The sequence below is a fragment of the Eucalyptus grandis genome, chromosome 8, assembly GCF_016545825.1.
Source record: "Eucalyptus grandis isolate ANBG69807.140 chromosome 8, ASM1654582v1, whole genome shotgun sequence".
Taxonomy (NCBI): domain Eukaryota; kingdom Viridiplantae; phylum Streptophyta; class Magnoliopsida; order Myrtales; family Myrtaceae; genus Eucalyptus; species Eucalyptus grandis.
The window spans coordinates 35,904,811-35,924,546 of record NC_052619.1 but is presented as its reverse complement, the minus strand read 5'-3'; the positions used below and the strand labels follow the sequence as shown (position 1 = coordinate 35,924,546).

The window sequence follows — 19,736 nt, the reverse complement described above, 5'->3', positions numbered from 1 at the left end:
AGAGAACTCTCAAGTGGCGAGGAAGACGAAGACGAACGAGGAAGAAGATGAAGAGTAAACTTGCATCTCCAAAATGCCCAATGCTTAAAGTTGGTCCTCCCCAACATTCAGCTTTAAGCATTTAAAATGCCTGCATTTCACAAATGAGCATTCAAAAACCCTTGCTAAACACAAAACATTTTCCCCAATGGGCTTTGGGGGCTCAAAGCCTTTTGGGAAAACCCAACCAAATGGGGCCAAAATGTTAGTGAATCCCAATGAGGCGGTGGGGTCAACGGACCAAATTTCAAACGCTGACATTGGAAGACCTTATCATTACGTTGTTAGCAATTTAGGGCGCGTTTGGCTGCACTTTTGTTCCTGCGAGAAATTTTTTTTTGTTCAACAGGAACAAAAAAACGCGTTTGTGTGCGTTTTCTTTTTTGTTCTTTTCGTTCTTCAGGAACAAAAAAAACACGAAAACAAGAAACAAAAAAACTTGTTTCTTGTTTAAAACACAAATCGAAACAAAAAAGGAACAAAATTGTGTTCCTTTCTTATTTCTTGGATAGTGCTCGAACAGGGCCTCCTCTCCCCCCCGCGACGAGCTTCCTCCTGCGACTTGCGACAAGCGACGAGCGACGGGCCAAGAGCTTCTCCTCCGGCGACTGCGACGAGCGACGAGCTTCTCCTCCTCCGACTGCGACGAGCGTCTCCGCAACGAGCGTCTCCTCGCGACGAGCGCCTCCTCCCGCGAGAGAATTCCATCGTCTTCTCCCGGCGCTGTCTCGACGACCTTCACCTTCACCGTAAACGTCGTCACTTGCTCCTCCTTCACCGATTGTCTTCACTTCGGCGAGAGCTCGAGTGTTAGGGCTCGCTCGAGGAATCGCTTGCCCAGATCTGCGAGCCGCTTGCTCGAGCGAGTCTCGCCCAGGATCTGGGCGAGCGTTGCTCCCGGATCTGCGAGAGCGGCTCGTCTGCTCGCTCGAGATCCGGCGAGCGGAGCGTGAGCAAAATGAGCTTCGCTGCTTGCTCGGGCTCGGCTCGAGCGAAGCGGACAGCGGCGTCGGCTGCTGTGAGCTCGGAGCTCGGCTGGCGGCGCGAGCTTGCGAGCGTCGGCTGGCTTGCTCGAGCTCGAGCTCGGCTCGAGCGAGCGAGCGGCGCGTCGCGCTGCTCGGGCTCGGGCTCGGCTTTCGGCGACGAAGCGGCGCGTCGCTCAGCTGAGGCTCTCGAGCGGCGAGCGGCGGCGTCATTTCTTGCTCGAGGCTCGGCTCGGCTCGACGAGCGGCGCGTCGGCGTAACTGCTCGGGCCTTCCGCGGGCTTCGGCTGCTGGCAGGCTGCGGCGTCGCTGCTGCTCGAGCTCGGGCTGGCTCGAGCGTCGGCTACGACGCTCGGGCTCGGGCTCGGCTCGAGCTCGGCCCGGCGACGAGCTTTGGCGCGTCGCTGCTGCTCGGGCTCGGCTCGGCTCGGCTCAGCGGCAGCGCCGAGCGTCGCGCTGCTCGGGCTCGGCTCGGGCTCGGCTCGAGCGAGCGAGCGCGTCGGCTGCGCCGGGCTCGGCTCGGGCTCGAAGCTCGCAGTGAGCCGGAAATGGGAGCTTGCCGCTCGGCTCGGGCTCCTGGCCGAGCTCTGAGGGCTCGCTCTCCAGCGTCGCGCGTCAGTGCTCGGGCTCGGCTCAGCGGCAGGGCAGGCGGCGTCGGCCGCCTGCTCGGGCTCGGCTCGAGCGAGGCGGGCGAGCGTCCGCTGCCCGCTCGAGCTCGGCTCGCCACCACCATCTTTCATCAACTTCGCAACAAGATTTCAAATTTGATCCTCCCTATTTGATGAATTCTTGAATTTCTTGTGGTTGTTTTGCTTAAGGTCAGTCCTGGAATCGGTCCCAAAATTCATCATTTTCCCGTGTTTCGCTTGAAAAAGAATAGATGGCCTGGTTTCAACGAGGTAACTCACCGGCGAGCGAGTTCGGTTGACTGTGAGTGAGTGTGTGGGGTTTGCAGCGGCCGTGTTGAAGGGTGGTTGGGCGGGCAAAGGTTGGATCTTTCGGTTTCTCCCCCCGAGCACTTAAGCACTTATAATTTTTCTCAATCTGGCAAGAAATAATTATTAAATTTCGCTCTCAAATCTCAATTTCGGAACTCTTCTCTCCGTCCATCACTACAATACCAAAATAGTCCACCGCCAGTTCATCACGTACTGAGAGAGAGCACGAGAGATACATTCATGGAATAAATATACAATTAACCGTCACTAGTTGCTCTCTTCAAATCTGACCAAACCCTTCTCTTGCTCTGCTTTGCCATGTATGAGCAGTAGCATATTCATCCCGGTTCATTCTCTTTCCGGGTCTTCCAAGAACTAACCATTGGGCTCTCAATACAGAGGTAAATACTCTTTCTTTTGTGCTTGTGTTGATTGGTTTTCCTTGGTTTCTTCATTCGTCTATCAAAGGATGTTTATCAATTGATTGGTTCTGGCAGTCTATGCATTTACTTGTTTTTTGAAATGACAAAACTAGCGGTTCACTAAGAACAAGGAGGAATATTCCAACGTATACGTGAATATGATGTATTGATGGGTGTTGTTAGATCTGGCCTTTGCTGGCGTTCCTCGACACCATGACGAGTTGCTGTTCTGTTGATCTTTGTCCCACGATCCTGTTGTCCCGCGATCCTGTTGTTCTATGGCAAATATCTCCTGTTGTTCTCAATTTGCGTTTTGTCCCGTAGTGCTTGGATTTGGTCGAATATTAGTATTTTCTGTGTGTCTCTATGAACCCTTGCGACTCAAGGGGAGAAAGACAAAAGGAAGAAGATGACGCCCGAAGAAGAGAACGTGTAGAGGGGTAGACTAAAGGGGAGGAGAAAATAAAAGTGAAAGAAAAGAAAAGAACAGAAAAAATAAAAAATAAAAGGCACGTGAGAAGAACAACGTTGTCGACTTGTTCATTTAGTACATTCTTTGTGAATCTATAAGAACAACGTTGTTCGACTTTTTTTGTAGGAATGTTGGGGATTATACATTATGCGAGATCCTTGATATCTTATGACTATAATGCTTCGATTTTTTCTCTTTAAGTTATGGATTTGCAGAGAATGGAGGGTGCTGTTTCGTTGTTGCCTTATTGCTTATTGTCTTGAATTTTTCTTTACTTAAGGTACATCCTCAATTGGTTGATTCATTCTCAAGTGAACGCTGATGCTTTGAGAACTTCGGTGGATCCATCCAAAGTTCCGCGGACCTACAGAATTGGAGGTTGCAGATGATACATTGCATGATGCACCTGGAATAAACATGCTTAGGACAAGGATTGCAAATAAAATGGCGAGGGATCATAATATGCCTGAAATTTCATGACTTTGTGTTTTTGACTTTTATAATTTTGTTTTTAAGTATTCACTTATCAAATCCAATGTGATGAAGTTGAACAATGAACTATATTACTTCATTATTATGATGTTATGTATGAAAGGGTCTACGTAGAGATCTATGAAGTATTCTTCTTTTAGGTAGCTCTTATGGTGGGATTTTTACTTATGAAATTTTGTTCCAAGTATGCACATGATCATGTTCAAAATGTTTGTCTTCAACAACTATGAACAAAATTAAATTGATGAGCATTTCATTAGAGTTATAATGCAATACCAAGTTTACACTTTATTGAAAAAAAAAAGGCACGTGAGAACAATTTGGAACAAAGTTTATTTATAAACTTTTCTTCAGAGTATGCACTTATAACTATGTTCAGAATGTTTGACTTTACTCACCATGAACAAAATTAAATTGATGAACATTTTATGATAATGAGAATTCAAAGTCAAGTTTACACTTTATTTTAAAAAAAAACAAACTGGAAAATTTTGGTACGAACTTAAAATATTTATTCCGTTCAAAGCAAATATGATCAAGTTTAGAATGTTTGTTTTCACTTAATATGAACAAAATTAAATTGATAAGCATTTCATGAGAATGATAATTTAATACCAAGTTCACATTTTATTAAAAAAAAACAATTGGAAAAAATTGGAACAGAAATTTTGTACATAACCAAACGTGTTTCGTTCTTTTTTTCTATTCCGTAAACAGAATTTTTTACAGTTACAAACGTGTTTCTGTTCTTTTTCTATTCCAGAAACAGAATTTTTATACGATTCCAAACGCGTTTTTGTTCAGAAATTGTTCCCGGAACAAACACTTTTTCTATTTCGTTTCCCGAAACAATTTTTAAACAGAAACGCAAACAAACGCGCCCTTAGCGCCCACCTGAATGTTGTGGAAAACATGTGAATTCAAACTATGTTGCCTCGTCTTGCATGGAAAGATGAGATTTTATTAGCATAATAGTCTTTTTACTCTTATAAGAATAATAATTTATTATGAGTTATAAATTTTTGAAGGAATAAACTTCATAATAATTTATAAGTATTTTTATTTGGATTTTGTGGTCCAAACTAAATTATTATTTTTACAGTAGATTAAAGATCATTACCTAATCATTTCTTAGGAAAATGAGAGCCGTCCTCACCAATTTGTAGTCAAATTCTCCATCTTTGGAATGTATTCACTATTCCAGGAAGGAAAGTGCGTGCCGAACTTTGCCGTCTCTTGACTGCTATAAGCTTTCTAAGCTACTACTCTTGTCTCTGAATCTCATTCCTTTCTCGTACCAAACTGATCCAATCGGTGCATTTGCACAAGATTTCATAGTGTTTAGTAACCGGGCTTAAGCCGTAAGTCCTTATGAAATGGAATAAAGCTAGATTAGTGGAGGATATTTGATTATCTTGATCCCTTATTTTGATTGCCGTAGTTACTTGAATGAGAAAGATAGAAAGCGTATGCCATTGCCGGTGAAGAGGGTGCCGTTAAAGCCCTTAAACTGGCAGTTGGATCTGGTCAATGAGTTCATGAATGCCAATGGTGCTCTCGATGAGCTCAGTAATATATGATATCTGGTTCAAAACCTCTAGATCTTCTCCATAACACGTATGAAAATCATATATATGGTCCGACACCTCAAACTAGAATTGGTGTACCGTATGGTATACCAGGTACACACACAGTACAAAGGAGCTTTCATTGACCTCCATAATACTCCCTAATTAGCAGTCAGAGCGAGAGTAGCCGGTTGCTCGGTTATCGGAGCCGGCGTCGAAACTGTGACTTCTTGTTCCTGCTCCGGTTGCCCCATACCGAAATGACGCCTCTGGCGTCCACCATGCGCATGGCGCTTACCTTTGTGACCGTGGCAGTGACCATGGCGATGACCATGATGATTTGAAAAGTCCATGCCCATGACCCAACAGACCCATCATCAGATGATGCCCATGTCCATGACCGTGACCCCAATGGACTAAAAGACCCATCAGATGATGCCCATATCCATGACCATGGCCCCCATGTCCAACACCACCCCTCATATGATGCCCATGTCCCCCTCCGTTGCCTATCCCATGATAGTGCCTTCCCTCGTGAGCCATTCTCATCTTCATCCTCTGTTCAGTACATAATCCCCCGACTCTGTTTCAGTCTTGACAGAGGATTAGCTGTCCGGATGATGAGAGACGAGACGAAGAGGAGGCCCTTATTTATCGAGATTCGCGAGGCGTTGGTTCGGCTGTGGCAGACTTATCAACTTTGGCCATCTTTCCACACGCCTCTTAGCTAACAAGGATTCGAGCAATCCGCATCAACGCTCTTGAAACCTGGGAACGACTGGAAAATGTCGTCGGGGTGTTGTTGTCTTGGGGAGCAAGTCCACGCCCGAACAGTGTAATGGAGGCTGGTGTCGGCGCGTTCTGATTTTGCGGCTCCGCGTTTCGGGCTTGGTGTGCACGTTTAGATGAGCAGATACCTCTGCTCCTTTGGGCCACCATAGGACAACCGATTAAATTTGGAGACCTTCTCTGTGACTGATTTCGTTTTGTGCTTGTCTTATAGATCATGTGTTTCATTTTATTTGGTGTACTCTTCAATGCAGTTGAAATAATTACCAATTGGTTAGAACTTAGTGCTAATAATGACGGCAACGACGACACGATGATGATAGAATAATAAGCAATATATTTGTTTTTTGAAAACATTTTAAAGAGAAACTATGCTTATTTTTACAATGTAACCTTTTTCCTTTCTTTTTTTTTTTGCGAAAACAGCACAATGACACAATTATTGGTTTAATTAAGCAGAGTTAACTTATTATACAGCTAATTACATTTTCATCAGAAGAGAAAATTGGCACCATATTTTCCTCCTATAATAAGAAATGAAAGATAAACACATTTTTCTATGACATTTTCTTTTGTTTCAAAATTATGAACTATGTTAATTTTTGTTTTTGAAATAACTATTCATATTGTCAAGCTAAATGCCACTATTCAATGCATTGACAGCTATTTCACCCGAATTTATCCCTTGACGAAATAACCTTTCATTGAAAATTGCTGTACGGTTTTTATTTGAAGGAGACCGGTTCTATACCAACTCCGAATAGGAAAAATCACAGCTAACAAAAAAATCAACAACTTTACTTTAAACATAATTGTACAAACATAAACTGTGCCAGGATTTAATTAACAACAAGGTCTAGAAGATATTGACTCTACAATGGAACCCAACGTAAACAAATTATGCTGGAATTTAATTGATAATAAAGCTTGACAACACAAAATTGCTAGATTGGAATTTAATCAACAATGCGACACTCATAATAAAGATACACGTTGGAATTTAATCGACAACGCGAATATGAAAGATAAAAATACATTGTAGGAAAGTAAAAATAACAAAAAGATAGTAAATTCAATTATGCAAATATGATAGATAAAAATACATTGTAGGAAAGTAAAAATAATTAAAAGATAATAGATTTGTTTGATTTGTAACGGGCTTTTCAATAGGCAAACAATGGCATTTATAGTGGTTGTTCCATAACCGTCTTCAAGCAGTTCTCCAGCAGCCGTAGCTAACCCTTTTCCTCTGAAAAATTTGTGCTCATATTCTCACGATGCCACCATCTTGCCTTCAAATTGTTGTTCCTTTAAAAACATGTGCCGAGTGCTCCATGATCTTCTTTACTTTGTTCGAAAGCGCTCGAAACTTGTAAGAATGCCTTGCGACCCTTTCTACGGTCAGCATATTTTTGGCACCTTGACGATTTTATTGACCTTGCCAATTGATACCTCTGTTGATCATTGTTAACTACACGTCGTCATATATCCACAACTGATTGATAACAATCATTTGTGTGCTAATATCCGCGCCAATCTTAGTCATCGATGATGAGTCACATGCTTGACAGTATTTAATGCTTTAGTCACGTGTCTACTGATATCGACCACCCGTCCACTTTTTGGTGCAACCACTCACTAATTTATTGGATCAAGTTTCACTCCTTCGCATGCTAAATGACAATCTCTAGAACAAGATGTACTACTAATTGTATTTCATAGGATGGTAACATTTGTGTTGAAACTTCGGTTGTGATAATCATTTTATTTGTCAGTAAACTTAGTGGTTTGGCTTTTGTTCTAGCCTTGGTACTAATTCACTTTAACTATGGTAATGCTTCTGACCCATAGTTACTTGGCAATGGCTTAGTATCTAACCAAAAATAAACTTTCATGAAATGTGAAAAGCCGCAATAATCACCAGATTTATGACCTTACTGGCTTGACTTAGACCGGGGAAGGAAAGGAGAACAGGATAGTCCGAAGCAATTAATAGCTCACTTTATTTTGTTTTTATTTTGCATAAATGATCAATACAATAATGATTGAATACTATTGCTTCTTTGGCCCAAATCAAGAATCCCTTCTATACGATGTAAAATGGTTCTTATTTTTATTGTTGATCAGAGATTTCTCTTCCCCTTGAATAATAAGGTTTCTCAGAGATTTTGGTGTGATCAGTTAATGAGTATCACATCTCAATCACTCAACCGGTTCACTAATCCATCACTCTCCATCATGCATGATGATTGCTCATAGCGGGAATCCCTTCTAGCTGGAAAAATTCATGTGTGACGCAGATGCATAAATAGCCGCTGCTCCTTGACGAGTTCCATAGGCCAGCCCTTAGTTTGGTCCGGTTGCTTGAAGGGCTATTTGATCCAATTCGATCAACTTCATAAGCCATAGATAGCGTGCTAGCTCGTTTGCTCTTCCTCTATATATGAGCGAGACTTCATCCAAACCTGCCATCAATTGGGCGAGGCCGCCTTCTTTTCTGGGCTTAAGCTGTAAATTCTAACATAATAAAAAAAAGCTTAACCGGTGGGAGATGTTTTATTTTCTTCATCGCCAATTTGGGTTGCCGCAATTACTTGAATGAGGAAGAAAGCATATGCCATTGTCCGCGATGGGTGCTGCTGAAGCCCTTTATCTCTAAATTGGATCTGGTCAAATTGTTCATGCATGCCAATGGGGCTCTCAATGAGCTCAGTACTACATATCATTTTTGGTTTAAAACCTTCAGATCTGAATAACACATAAGGGAATCATCTGTCTGATCCGACGCCTCAGCGATGTCATCACATAGGGTACCATAGTATATGGGTGCACAGACAGTACAAAGAAACTTTCTTTGACCTCTGCAGCACATGAGCCACTGCTGATCATCTAAGGAAATTACCCAAAAGGATAAAAATGATGGCACGGCGTCGTTATTGTCCAAGCCCCAATTTCAAGCATCCTCTCTAGTCTGCAGTCAGAGCGAGAGTGCCGAGTTGCACGGTTATTGGAGTCGGGGACGCATCTCCGACTTCCTGCTCCTGTTCTTGTTGCCCCATACAAGGATGACGCCTCCGGCATCCGCCATGCACATGGCGCCTCTCTTTGTGACCATGACCGTGACCAGGACGATGACCACGACGACCATGTATGGAAGGTCCATGTCCATGTCCCAAAGGACCCCTCAGATGATGCCCACGTCCGCGTCCGCGTCCATGTCCATGACCATGACCATGACCCCCACCCCCATTTCCTAACACACCCCTCAGATGATGCCCATGTCCTTGATCAAGTTCTCCTCCGAGACCATTCTTGCCGAGAAGTTCTCCTACTTGGCAACCATGCCTGCCACGAAGCCCATGTTGGCCTCCATTACCCATCCCATGATGACGATGTTGACCGTGATGATGCCTTCCCTCGTAAGCCATGCTCATTTTCATCCTCTGTTTAGTCTACCCCCCCCAACTCCGTTTCAGTCTTGACAGAGGAATAATTCTCTGGACGATGAGAGATGAAAGGAAGAGAGGGCCTTACTTCTATAGGGGGTTTGGAGGCGGTGGTTTAACTGTAGCACCCCATGATTTTGGCATCCTTTCCACACGCCTCTTCTCTGCCAAATTTCTTGGCTTAGCTACTAAGTACTTGAGCAATCCGTGTGAACGCTGTGGATGACTACTTTTCAACTTCGAACAACGGAAAATGTGGTCATGTGTTGCCTTGGGGAGCAAGTTCGCGCGTGAATGAAATAATGGTGGTCGCTCCTCTGTGCATTCAGATAGGGGACCAGAGATGGGAAGGGGGAATGTCTACACCTTCTCATTTGCGGCCGGACGGTTCTGGCTTGGTTAGATAAGCGGATAAGTTTTGCTCCTTTGGCCAGCAAAAAGAACGGCGATTGAAGGGGTGGAGACTGCCGACCGAAAAAAAAAAAGGGTGGAGACTTGCTCTTGTGGATCTGATTTCGTTTTGTGCTTATTTTATTAACCATTCGTTTGATTTTATTAAGCATACCCTTCAATGCAGTTCAAATGGTTATCAACTGATTAGTAGTTAGATCTACAGAGTGTTATAACTTTATATTGTTGAGCTAGACGTCTCTCTATTCAATGCATTAACACCTTATGATTTCATTAGAGTAAGCTTCACAATCTCATCTCCTTTGAATGCCAAAACTACAATTAGTAGTGCAAGATTGTACTGTCAATTGTATCTCATAGGATTGTAAGATTTGTATACACGTACTTTGGTTTCGAAAATAAAATTACTTGTAAGTGATTTTCAATGGTTTGGCTTTTGTTCTAGTCTTTTGAAGGAGCCGTGGTACTAAGTTTCTTAACCATGTCAATGCATCTTGCCCATAAGAAGATTACTTGACGATCGCTTAGTACCTAACTATAAATCAACTTTTATGAAATGCGAAAGGCCACAATAACCATCCATTGATAACCTTGCTCGCTTGATGTAGGGCGGAGTAGGGGAGGACAACTAAATACAAGATTGTGCATTTTGAAGCAATTAGGGATAAATACACTAAATATCTTAAAATTTGTCGTGAAAGTGCATGAGCTCTAGAATTTTCAGAAAATTCAATCAAATGCTAAAACTTGCTAATGCTGTCATCCAAAATTGGAGGGGTCGGCGGGGCTAACCTAGATTTGAGTTGAGGGTGCCCAAATTTGGGCGAAACCCTCGCTGGCCCTCACCTTGGGCCAACGCAACTCACCTAGATTTGAGCTTTGTTTGCTCTTGCCAGCCTTGGGTGAGGTCTTATTGGTCCCAAGCGAGGGCTGAAATTACCAAGATTTGGGTGAGCCTCACTTAAGGCAGGCTAGATAGCGTTGGCCCCCCTCCCCCTAAGGTTGTGACTTTGTCAGCCCCTCCGGTAATGGGCGGAAATGGTGGCGCCCTATTGGCAAGGCCTCCTTTTTTTTTTTTTTTTTGGTTGTTATTTTGTAAAATAAATCTCCACTTCTCGGAACGATTATGAAGATCTAATCAAAGGAAATAATCAAAGAAAGTCCGACTTTTGGTGGTGAGTATGGTAGGCGAAACTTTCTTACTTTACCTGAGGGATTTGAATTAGGCCCCCACAATCGTATATTGCCCGAGATGAAACAAGTCTATTTTATAATAGCTATTGCCCTACTTATAAAAATAGATTTCCATCTGTGACTCTTGTTCCTTTTTTCCTACGGACTGATCAAATTGGTACATTAGCAAAAGATGTCATAATAATAAGTTTCTGGGCTTAATTAGCACAAGATGTTCGATTTCTTGATCGTGGGTTGCTGGAGTTACTTGAATGACAAAGATGAAGAGCATATGCCATTGTCCGCGATGTTTTCTGTTAAAGCCCCTATCTTTGAATTAATTCTGGTCAATTTGTTCAGGCATGCCAATGGTGCTCTTGAGGAGCTCAGTAACATATCAGTCTAGTTCAGAACCTTCAAATCTTCTGCATAAAATATATGGAATCATTTGATCCAAAGCCTCAAAGGACGGATACCATCACACTAATTTTCAGTGTACCATTGAATAATATCGGTACACAAACAACATAGAGAAACTTCCATCAACCTCCACAACACTTCAGACAGCTGAATCTGATCATCCAGCGAAACTACTCAAAAAGATAAAACTGGTATTGGTTACTGGTCGTAGCCAAAACATGAAATCCCCAAGACACGTTTATTGCTGACACGGCGTCATTGCTGTCCAAGACCCAACTCCAAGCATCCTCTCTATTCGGCAGTCAAAGCGAGAGTATCGAGTTGCTCGGTTATTGGAGTTGGTGTCGCGGCCACGACTTCCTGTTCTCGTTGCTGCTCCTGTTCCTGTTCCGGTTCTGGTTGCTCTGTATAGGTGTGACGCCTCCCAAACCGACCATGCGCATGGCACCTCCGCCCTCTGTGACCATGACTGTGACCTTTGCAATGACCATGATGACCATGTTTGAAAAGTCCATGCCCATGGACTAAAAGAACCCTCACATGATGCCCATGTCCGAGAGTACCGAGTTGCTTGGTTATCAGAGTTGGCGTCGCAGCCACGACTTCCTGCTCCTGTTGCTGCTCTTGCTCCTGTTCCGGTTCTGATTGCTCCGTACAGGTATGATGCCTTCCAAACCGGCCTTGCGCATGGCACCTCCTCCCTCTGTGAACATGACCTTGACCTTTGCAATGACCATGATGACCATGTTTGAAAAGTCCATGCCCATGGACTAGAATCCTCACATGATTCCCATGTCCAAGAGTATCGAGTTCCTCGGTTATTGGAGTTGGCGTCGCAGCCACAACTTCTTGTTCCTGTTGCTGCTCCTGTTCCTGCTCCGGTTCCGGTTGCTCCATACAGGTGTGGCGCCTTCCGCACCAGTCATGCGCATGGCCCTCCCTCCCTTTGTGACCATGGTCGTGACCTTTGGGATGACCATGATGACCATGTTTGAAAAGTCCATGCCCATGGACTAATGGAACCCTCACATCATGCCCATGTCCATGTCCATGGAACCCATGACCCTTATGTCCTTTGAGACCATGCCCATAGAGAAGTCCTACATGGGGACCATGCCCACCATGATGCCCATCTCCGCCTCCGTTACCCATCCCATGATGACGATGTCGACCGTGATTATGCCTTCCCTCGTGACCCATTCTCATCTTCATCCTCTGTTTCGTATATAACCCCGACTCTGTCTCAGTCTTGACACAAGAATAGCTGTCTGGATGATGAGAGATGAGAGGAAGAGAGGCCCTTATTTATAGAGTTTCCCGAGGCGGTGGTTCAACTGCAGCAGTCTATCAAACATGGCGATCTTTTCACACGCTTCTTCTCTGCCAAATTTCATAGCTTAGCTATTAAGTACTTAAGCAATCCGTGTGAACCGCGGTAAATGCCGTCGAGTGATTGTCTTGGGGAGCAAGTTCGCGCGTTAATGAATCAATGGAGGTCGGTGGTCCTGCTTTGGGACATTGACCAGAGACGTGGATGTCGACGCGTTCCGATGTGCGGCTCCACTTTTATGGCTTGGTGTGCACGTAGCATGAGGAGATAGCATTGCTTCTTTGGGCTACAGAAAAGAAAGCGATTGAATTGGAGACTTGCTGTATGAATCCGATTTCCTTTTGTCCTTATTTTGTCAACTAGACGTTTGATTCTATTAGGCAAACCTTTCAATGCCGTTAAATTAACTATCAACCTCCCCAAGATAAGGCAACGTATTTGTTTCTTGATGACATTTGAGGAAGAAATTATACTTTAACTTATTGCCAAAACGACACAGTGATATTATAATTGATTTAGTTAATCTAATTTTGATTATTAAAAACCAATGACAATTATAATCATAAGAGGATTGTGGCCATGTTTTCCTCCTACGATAAGAACTTAAAGATAAAAATTCTTTATGTGAAAACCAAAAAGATTTCGTTTGGCGAACGGATGACTAGAAGTAAGATTTGTGCATAAACATGACATATCATTCAGTAGGGTCTCATCCTTTCTTGGGTCCTTTCTTGGATGAACTTGTTTTGGGTTACTTTGATAGTTGTTAACATGACTCCTTGTCAGGATGTGGACTTTGCTTTTCTAAGGATTGAAATCGATTGAACTAACTCATACAATTTGAAAGCAGGGAACTCCCTATCATTTCCAATCCAGTCCTCCGAATACGTGATTTGTGGGGATCTCATTCAACCTGGTCCGGCACCTTGATTTGGTGTCCTTGTCATTTCAATTAATTAAATCTCTTTATTAAAGGCATGGCATGCCATATGTGATTGAATGGCAGGACTAATATGAATAGGTGATCCCTGGAGGCATGGTCGCACGAGCAAAGGCATCCATCTAATTAAACTTGGGTGGAGCTTTGACACATGATCAACTCGCTTTTCCTTGCGCACAGGCCTTGGCCTTATTTTTGCTTCCTTAACTATCCGTAACCCTGATTCCTCTCGACTTCCTGTCGGGCTCATCCCTACCGCATGGTAGCTTCCGCTCGGTTTAATAGCATCGAAGCTATTTTGAATCGTTTCACCCTCAGCAAGCTTCCTTAAAATTCCTTGTCTCCTTCGTAATCTCTCTCAGCCATTCTCAGCCCCTGTTTCCGCATTCTGAGTTGAATCGCCCAAGTCTTTAATCCCACACCTTCCTCTATTCCCTCTTGTCGTCTCTCCTTCTTCTTTTAGCTTTTCGAAACCCTAATTTCGGAAAGAAAAGTTGACTGGTACCTCTGAGACTACAGTTATATACCCTTCTCGAGTCTTCCACAAAAACCCTAATTACAGAGTTTCCTTTCCCCTGATCAATCCTTATAGCCACTTTTCTCTTTCCGCCCCTACCCTTATAATATTACCCTATATTCTTTGCTCTTAAGTACCTTTCGGTTATCTGTATTGTCTCTCCCTTGTTGGGCTTCTCCTTGCTCTCTATTGGAATAGGCTTGGTGGTCTTTGAATCTCGTATCGTCATGGAGCATATCTTCGCACAAGGCTGAAGGAAGCTAAGGGGGCCAGTCTAATCCTCGTTCTTGGGCGAGGCTTTATTGCTGAGGTAGTCCTCTTCATTCTTGGAACCTCTATTGAAAAGGGAAATATGACTGATCAGCTATCTGAGGAAAATAGATTAGAGGCGCTGTGTAGAAGCTTAGGTAATCTTTGGTCCGAGGATGACGTTATAAATGTTACGGAAGGAATCTCCGAAGAAAAACTGAAAGAATGCCGTTTAACTTTATTTGGAAAACTCTACTCTCGCCCAAATGTGAATTTTCAGGCTTTTCTTAATACTATGAAACGGGCTTGGAAGACAGAGAATGTATCCTGCACTGTTCTAGAAACGGGGTTCTTTTCATTTTCATTCAAGTCAGAAGCTGACAAGCAGAAAGTATTAGAAAATAGACCGTGGTCCTTCTCTAGTAATCTACTCGTGCTGCAACAATGTGACCCAGATGTTCCTGAAATGTGTTATGATTTCACTCATTGCCCCTTTTGGGTGCATCTATATGGTCTTCCTTTTGGTAGAGTAACAAAAGAAATCGTCAAAGAAATAGCAGCCAAGGTTGGTGAAGTCATAGATGTAAAGCTGGAAGCTAGAGGAAACACCACTTATAAGGTTGGCAAAGCCAGGGTTAATCTCAAACTAGATGCCCCCCTAAAAACAGGTGTAGTCATTAACTTAGGAAGTAAAAAGTTGTGGATAGAATTCAAATATGAGCGGCTCCCACACTACTGCTACTCATGTGGAAGAATTGGGCATTATGCCATAGCATGCAAGGAGATACCATATGAATCCACAAGGTTAGAGGAGGACTTACCAGGAAACTTTGGGAACTGGCTACGTGCGGAAGTCCGAGAACTCAGCCCTTATGGCAAAGTATTTTATGGGAAACAAGCTGCATTCCTTGAAGATCCAGATATAGTACCAGAATCACCTCTTGCTGCAGAAACTAGTGCAAATCAGCATGTGGGAAACGCAAATGAACAACCTCTGTTACTCTTACAAAGTCAGCAATGTCAAAAGGAGACTACGAAGCAAAAGGCTGAATCCATCCACACTTCTCTAGCCATAACTAGTAAGGAAGGTAAAAGTACACAGAAGAGAGATAGCAGCTGCCTTGATGAGGAATCAATGATGATTATCTATAATGAACAGTCAAAAGATCAGGATCACGAGCAACAATATCAGAAAGTAACTGATAGACCCCAAAATAGGGGAAAAATCAGACACGCCAAATTGCACTCATCCAAAAAAGGGAAGCGGTTTTGTCCCTATGGACCACAATCCTCAAAGACTTCAACTTCTGACAAGCTACAACTAGTAGACATTCCTATTATTGAGGAGGAGCATTCCACACACTAGGCTTTGGTGGCTAGCCCTAATAAGCCACCGGGGAAGCCATGAAACTAATTAGTTGGAATTGTCAGGGTTTGGGCTCACCCCTGACAATTCGCGCTCTAAGGATCCTAGTGATGCAGGAAAAGCCCAATGTTATTTTTCTAATGGAGACCAAAAATCAAGAACAGAAGGTGCAGCGCTTGAGAAGAAGACTGAAATATCAAAACAGCTTTTTGGTGAACCCCGAAGGAATTTCAGGGGGTTTGGCCATTTTTTGGGATGATACGGTGGACATAACGGTGGATTCGTATTCCTCACATTTTATAAATACGCAATGCAGACTTCTTGACAACAGACATCTTATGCGACTCACTTTCCTTCATGCCCCAACAGATTTTAATGACAGAGTTCTATTATGGGAGGAATTACAAAGGTTAAGTATCTTAAATCATCTACCTTGGTTGTGTATAGGGGATTTTAATGAAGTGTTGTACCATTGGGAAAAGGTGGGAAAGAAGTTGGCAGAAAATTTTTGCCTTGTTGCTTTCCGGGACTTTTTACATGCGTGTTCTTTAATGGACCTAGAAAGTAAAGGGTGTGCATTTACATGGACAAACAGAAGGGACGGAGAAGAAAACGTTAAAAAAAAGGCTGGATAGAGCTTTATGTACCATGGAATGGAGAATAGCATATCCAACTGCAGAAGTCGTCGCCTTGCCAGCCATCGGGTCGGATCATTGTCCTCTTATCCTGTCAATTTTTCCAACAACAGGTCGTAAACGTCGGGATTTCAGGTATGAAGCTTACTGGATAGAAGATGAGGAATGTAGGCGAATTGTAAAGCAAGCTTGGGAAGGGTCTCAAAATAAAAATATGGCTGCCAAATTACAATTAGTGGCTGTTCAGCTAATTGCTTGGAGTAAAAAACGATTTCCCAATGCACAAAAAAGGATAGATGGGCTGAAATATGAGCTTCAAACCTTGATGAACAGTCAAGTCATACAATATGACCATCACAAAATTCAGCACATTAACCAAGAAATAGAATCACTCTGGCGACAAGAGGAAATGTTCTGGGGAATGCGATCAAGAATCAAATGGTTGAAATGGGGGGATAAAAATACAAAATTCTTCCATGCTACCACTATTCAACGGAGAAGTAGAAACAAAATATCCATGCTATTGAATGATCAGGGTGAATGGGTTCGGAATGAAGAAGCTCTTAAGGACATGGTGGTAAATTACTTCAAAAATATTTATACGACAGAGGGTCCTAGAAATTTTCAGCCCATACTTGACAATATCCCAACCTTGGTGGATGCTTCTATGAATCAATCACTAAAGGCTCCTGTCACCATGGAAGAAATTAAAGAAGCTACCCACCAATTAGGACCTACTAAAGCGCCCGGACCGGATGGATTCCATGGCTTATTCTTTCAACATCATTGGAACGATATTGGAGGAGACATTTGTCGAGAGGTTCAGCTTTTCTTCCAAACAGGTTATCTAAACCCAGCCCTGAATAAAACACAAATCACTCTCATTCCCAAAACCCAAAACCCAGAAAAGGTAGCGCAATATCGGCCTATTAGCTTGTGCAACTTTGCCTACAAAATCATCTCCAAAATTCTCACAAACAGATTGAAACCCCTTTTACCAAGCTTAATTGAAGCAGAACAGAGCGCCTTTGTGGGAAGTCGGTAGATTCAGGATAATATCTTAATTGTACAGGAAGTCCTACACCGACTAAGAACTCGTGATCGACACCGCAAATTCCAAGCAGTTCTCAAGCTCGATATGCAAAAGGCCTATGACCGATTAGAATGGGATTTTCTACAAGAATGTTTAAAAAAGATGGGATTCTGTGAAGAATGGATAAACTGGACCATGCAGTGTGTCACAACAGTCTCTTACAGCATCAAGTTCAATGGCATATCCTTACCCTATTTCAAGCCGACTAGGGCCATTCGCCAGGGAGACCCTTTATCACCTTATCTTTTCATAATAGTAGCTAATGTCCTCTCTCTTTTGATGAAGCAAGCACTTGAAGCAGGTACACTTTGTGGAATCCGTCTGAATAGACATTGCCCCACCCTTTCCCACCTTCTATTTGCTGACGATTCTATTTTCTTCCTAAACGGAACCATCCTAGAATGTCAAAATCTGGCAAATATCCTCCATCAGTATTGTTACGCATCAGGTCAAGCTATAAACTTGAATAAATCAGGAATTTTTTTCAGCAAAGGGTGTCCAGAACAACTACGACGAAATATGGCGTTAGAGCTGCGAGTTCCCGAAATAGTGAAAACAGGGAAATATCTAGGAATCCCTTCGGACTGGGGTGCCTCAAAGAAAGAAGTGTTTGCATGGATTCTCGCTAGAGTTAATATGAAGCTAGAGAGTTGGAAGGAAAACCTGCTCTCCAAAGCCGGGAAGGAAATACTTCTTAAAGCAGTAGTGCAGGCAATACCTCAATATGCGATGTCAATTTTTAAAATCCCTGTATCTATACTCAAAGCTATTGAAAAGAAAATAGCTAACTTTTGGTGGAGAAACAACAACAAAGCGGCTGGGCTTCATTGGAGAAAATGGGAAACTCTTAAGCTCCGAAAAGAGGAGGGTGGGCTTGGCTTTAAGGATCTAATCTCCTTTAACATCGCTATGCTCGGAAAACAGGCCTGGCGTCTATCTCAATACCCGGATACTCTATGGAGCAAAATCATGAAAGGATTATACTTTCCTAATTGTGACTTCTGGCAAGCAGGGAGAGGCTCACGCCCATCATGGGGTTGGCAGAGTTTACTAACAGGAAGAGAAATGATTGCCCCTCAGGTTAGGTGGATAGTGGGGAATGGTCAAAGAATATCCATAAGAGAAGATAAATGGTTGACTAGGGGACCAATCGGAGGTCCAAAGAAGAAGAAATGAACCTTGCAAAGTGTCGGAGTTGATAGATTTTGAAGAGGCGAAGTGGAAAGAAGACCTTTTACGGGCAATGTTTGACCATCAGACGGTAATGGAAATTCTCACTATCCCTATTGGCCTCCCTACTACAAAGGATAAACTGGTATGGATAAATAACAAATCGCATTTACACGGTGAAGAGTGGATACTTGCTAAGCGAAAATGTACAAAGCCTTCAAAAGATCACATGCCAACAACATCCCACCAGGTCAACCCCGATCTATGGAAACACATCTGGAATGCAGCTATACAACCAAAAATAAAATTTTTCCTATGGAGTGCTTGCCAGAATGCTTTACCTACATTGGACAACTTATACAAAAGAAAAGTTGTACCTGCACCTGTATGTCCAATATGCAATCTTGAACCGGAGACTATCGAGCATACACTCCTTCTCTGCCCATGGACAACTCAGCTTTGGAATGACCCATCCCTGCAAGTCGAAGTGAACCGTGTGGGCTTAACCCGTTTTGACAAATGGATATGTAAAGCATTCACAAGTTCAAGAGAATCTCAATGCTTTGACCTGATTGCGTCAGCACTTTGGTGTATTTGGAAGGCCATAAACCATTTTATTTTTAGGAAGAGTCCCCTTAATCCCCATCATATCCTGTTCAGAGCAAAAGCATTACAAGAAAGCTATGCAACATGGAACCCTAAACCAAAAAGGCAGAACCAGGACAACAACTTACAAAGCAAATGGCAGTCCCCGAGACCCGGTGTACTCAAAATCAACATAGATGCATCGTTTGGACATGCCTCTACAGCCTTCAAAGAATCAGACTCTAGTCAAAATCCTCCTCTGTCAAGTACAGGAAATTATTTTGAGTCATCCCGAGAACCAGTCAGGCCTAGCATTCCCTCAACAACCATTCCTTCAGCATCTGATACAACCTGGGCAACAGTTCAAAATAGTTCAGAAGCAACGCGAGGTCCACAAAGAAGTGTAGAAAAGGTTAGTCGCGCCTCAAATGAGAACAATGATCCCCAAATTTCGAACACTCATGAAGAAATGATCCAATTAGAACCAATCCATAAAACAAGACAAGCGCGAACAGGTAAATGGCGCCCCTTGCACTCAACCAGCAGAACAGTCCAAATCACCCACATCAGACAGGGCATAACTAATCCCGAACCAACATACAGATCGAACATTGAGTTCAGGGGATCAACAGAATTGGTGAGCAATTCGGCTACTGACACACTTCAATTACCTATAAGCCAAGTCATGACTCGTGAAA

General features: G+C 43.0%; 1 protein-coding gene and 3 long non-coding RNA genes across 4 annotated transcripts; 1 reads left to right on the top strand and 3 right to left on the bottom strand.

The window, feature by feature from the left end:
* The first annotated feature begins 1,931 nt into the window (after positions 1-1,931).
* On the top strand, positions 1,932-3,489 carry LOC108954301. Its single transcript, XR_001980083.2, has 2 exons — positions 1,932-2,361; positions 3,135-3,489. It is a non-coding gene; the product is annotated as an uncharacterized LOC108954301 (long non-coding RNA).
* A 7,955-nt stretch (positions 3,490-11,444) lies between these two features.
* Positions 11,445-12,305, bottom strand: LOC104417067 (zinc transporter zipt-7.2). Its single transcript, XM_010028388.3, has one exon. The coding sequence runs from the start codon at positions 12,303-12,305 to the stop codon at positions 11,445-11,447; it is 861 nt and encodes a 286-aa protein (XP_010026690.3).
* Positions 12,306-14,163: 1,858 nt separating this feature from the next.
* On the bottom strand, positions 14,164-16,379 carry LOC120286801. The gene is made up of 3 exons (XR_005545512.1): positions 16,203-16,379; positions 15,011-15,133; positions 14,164-14,273 (listed from the first exon to the last, which is right to left on the bottom strand). It is a non-coding gene; the product is annotated as an uncharacterized LOC120286801 (long non-coding RNA).
* A 2,338-nt stretch (positions 16,380-18,717) lies between these two features.
* On the bottom strand, positions 18,718-19,688 carry LOC120286520. The gene is made up of 3 exons (XR_005545156.1): positions 19,188-19,688; positions 19,022-19,105; positions 18,718-18,928 (listed from the first exon to the last, which is right to left on the bottom strand). It is a non-coding gene; the product is annotated as an uncharacterized LOC120286520 (long non-coding RNA).
* Positions 19,689-19,736: the final 48 nt, after the last annotated feature.

Coding starts and splice junctions, on each gene's coding strand:
- LOC104417067 (XM_010028388.3), bottom strand. CDS start 12,305: ATGGGTAACGGAGGCGGAGATGGGCATCATGGTGGGCATGGTCCCCAT.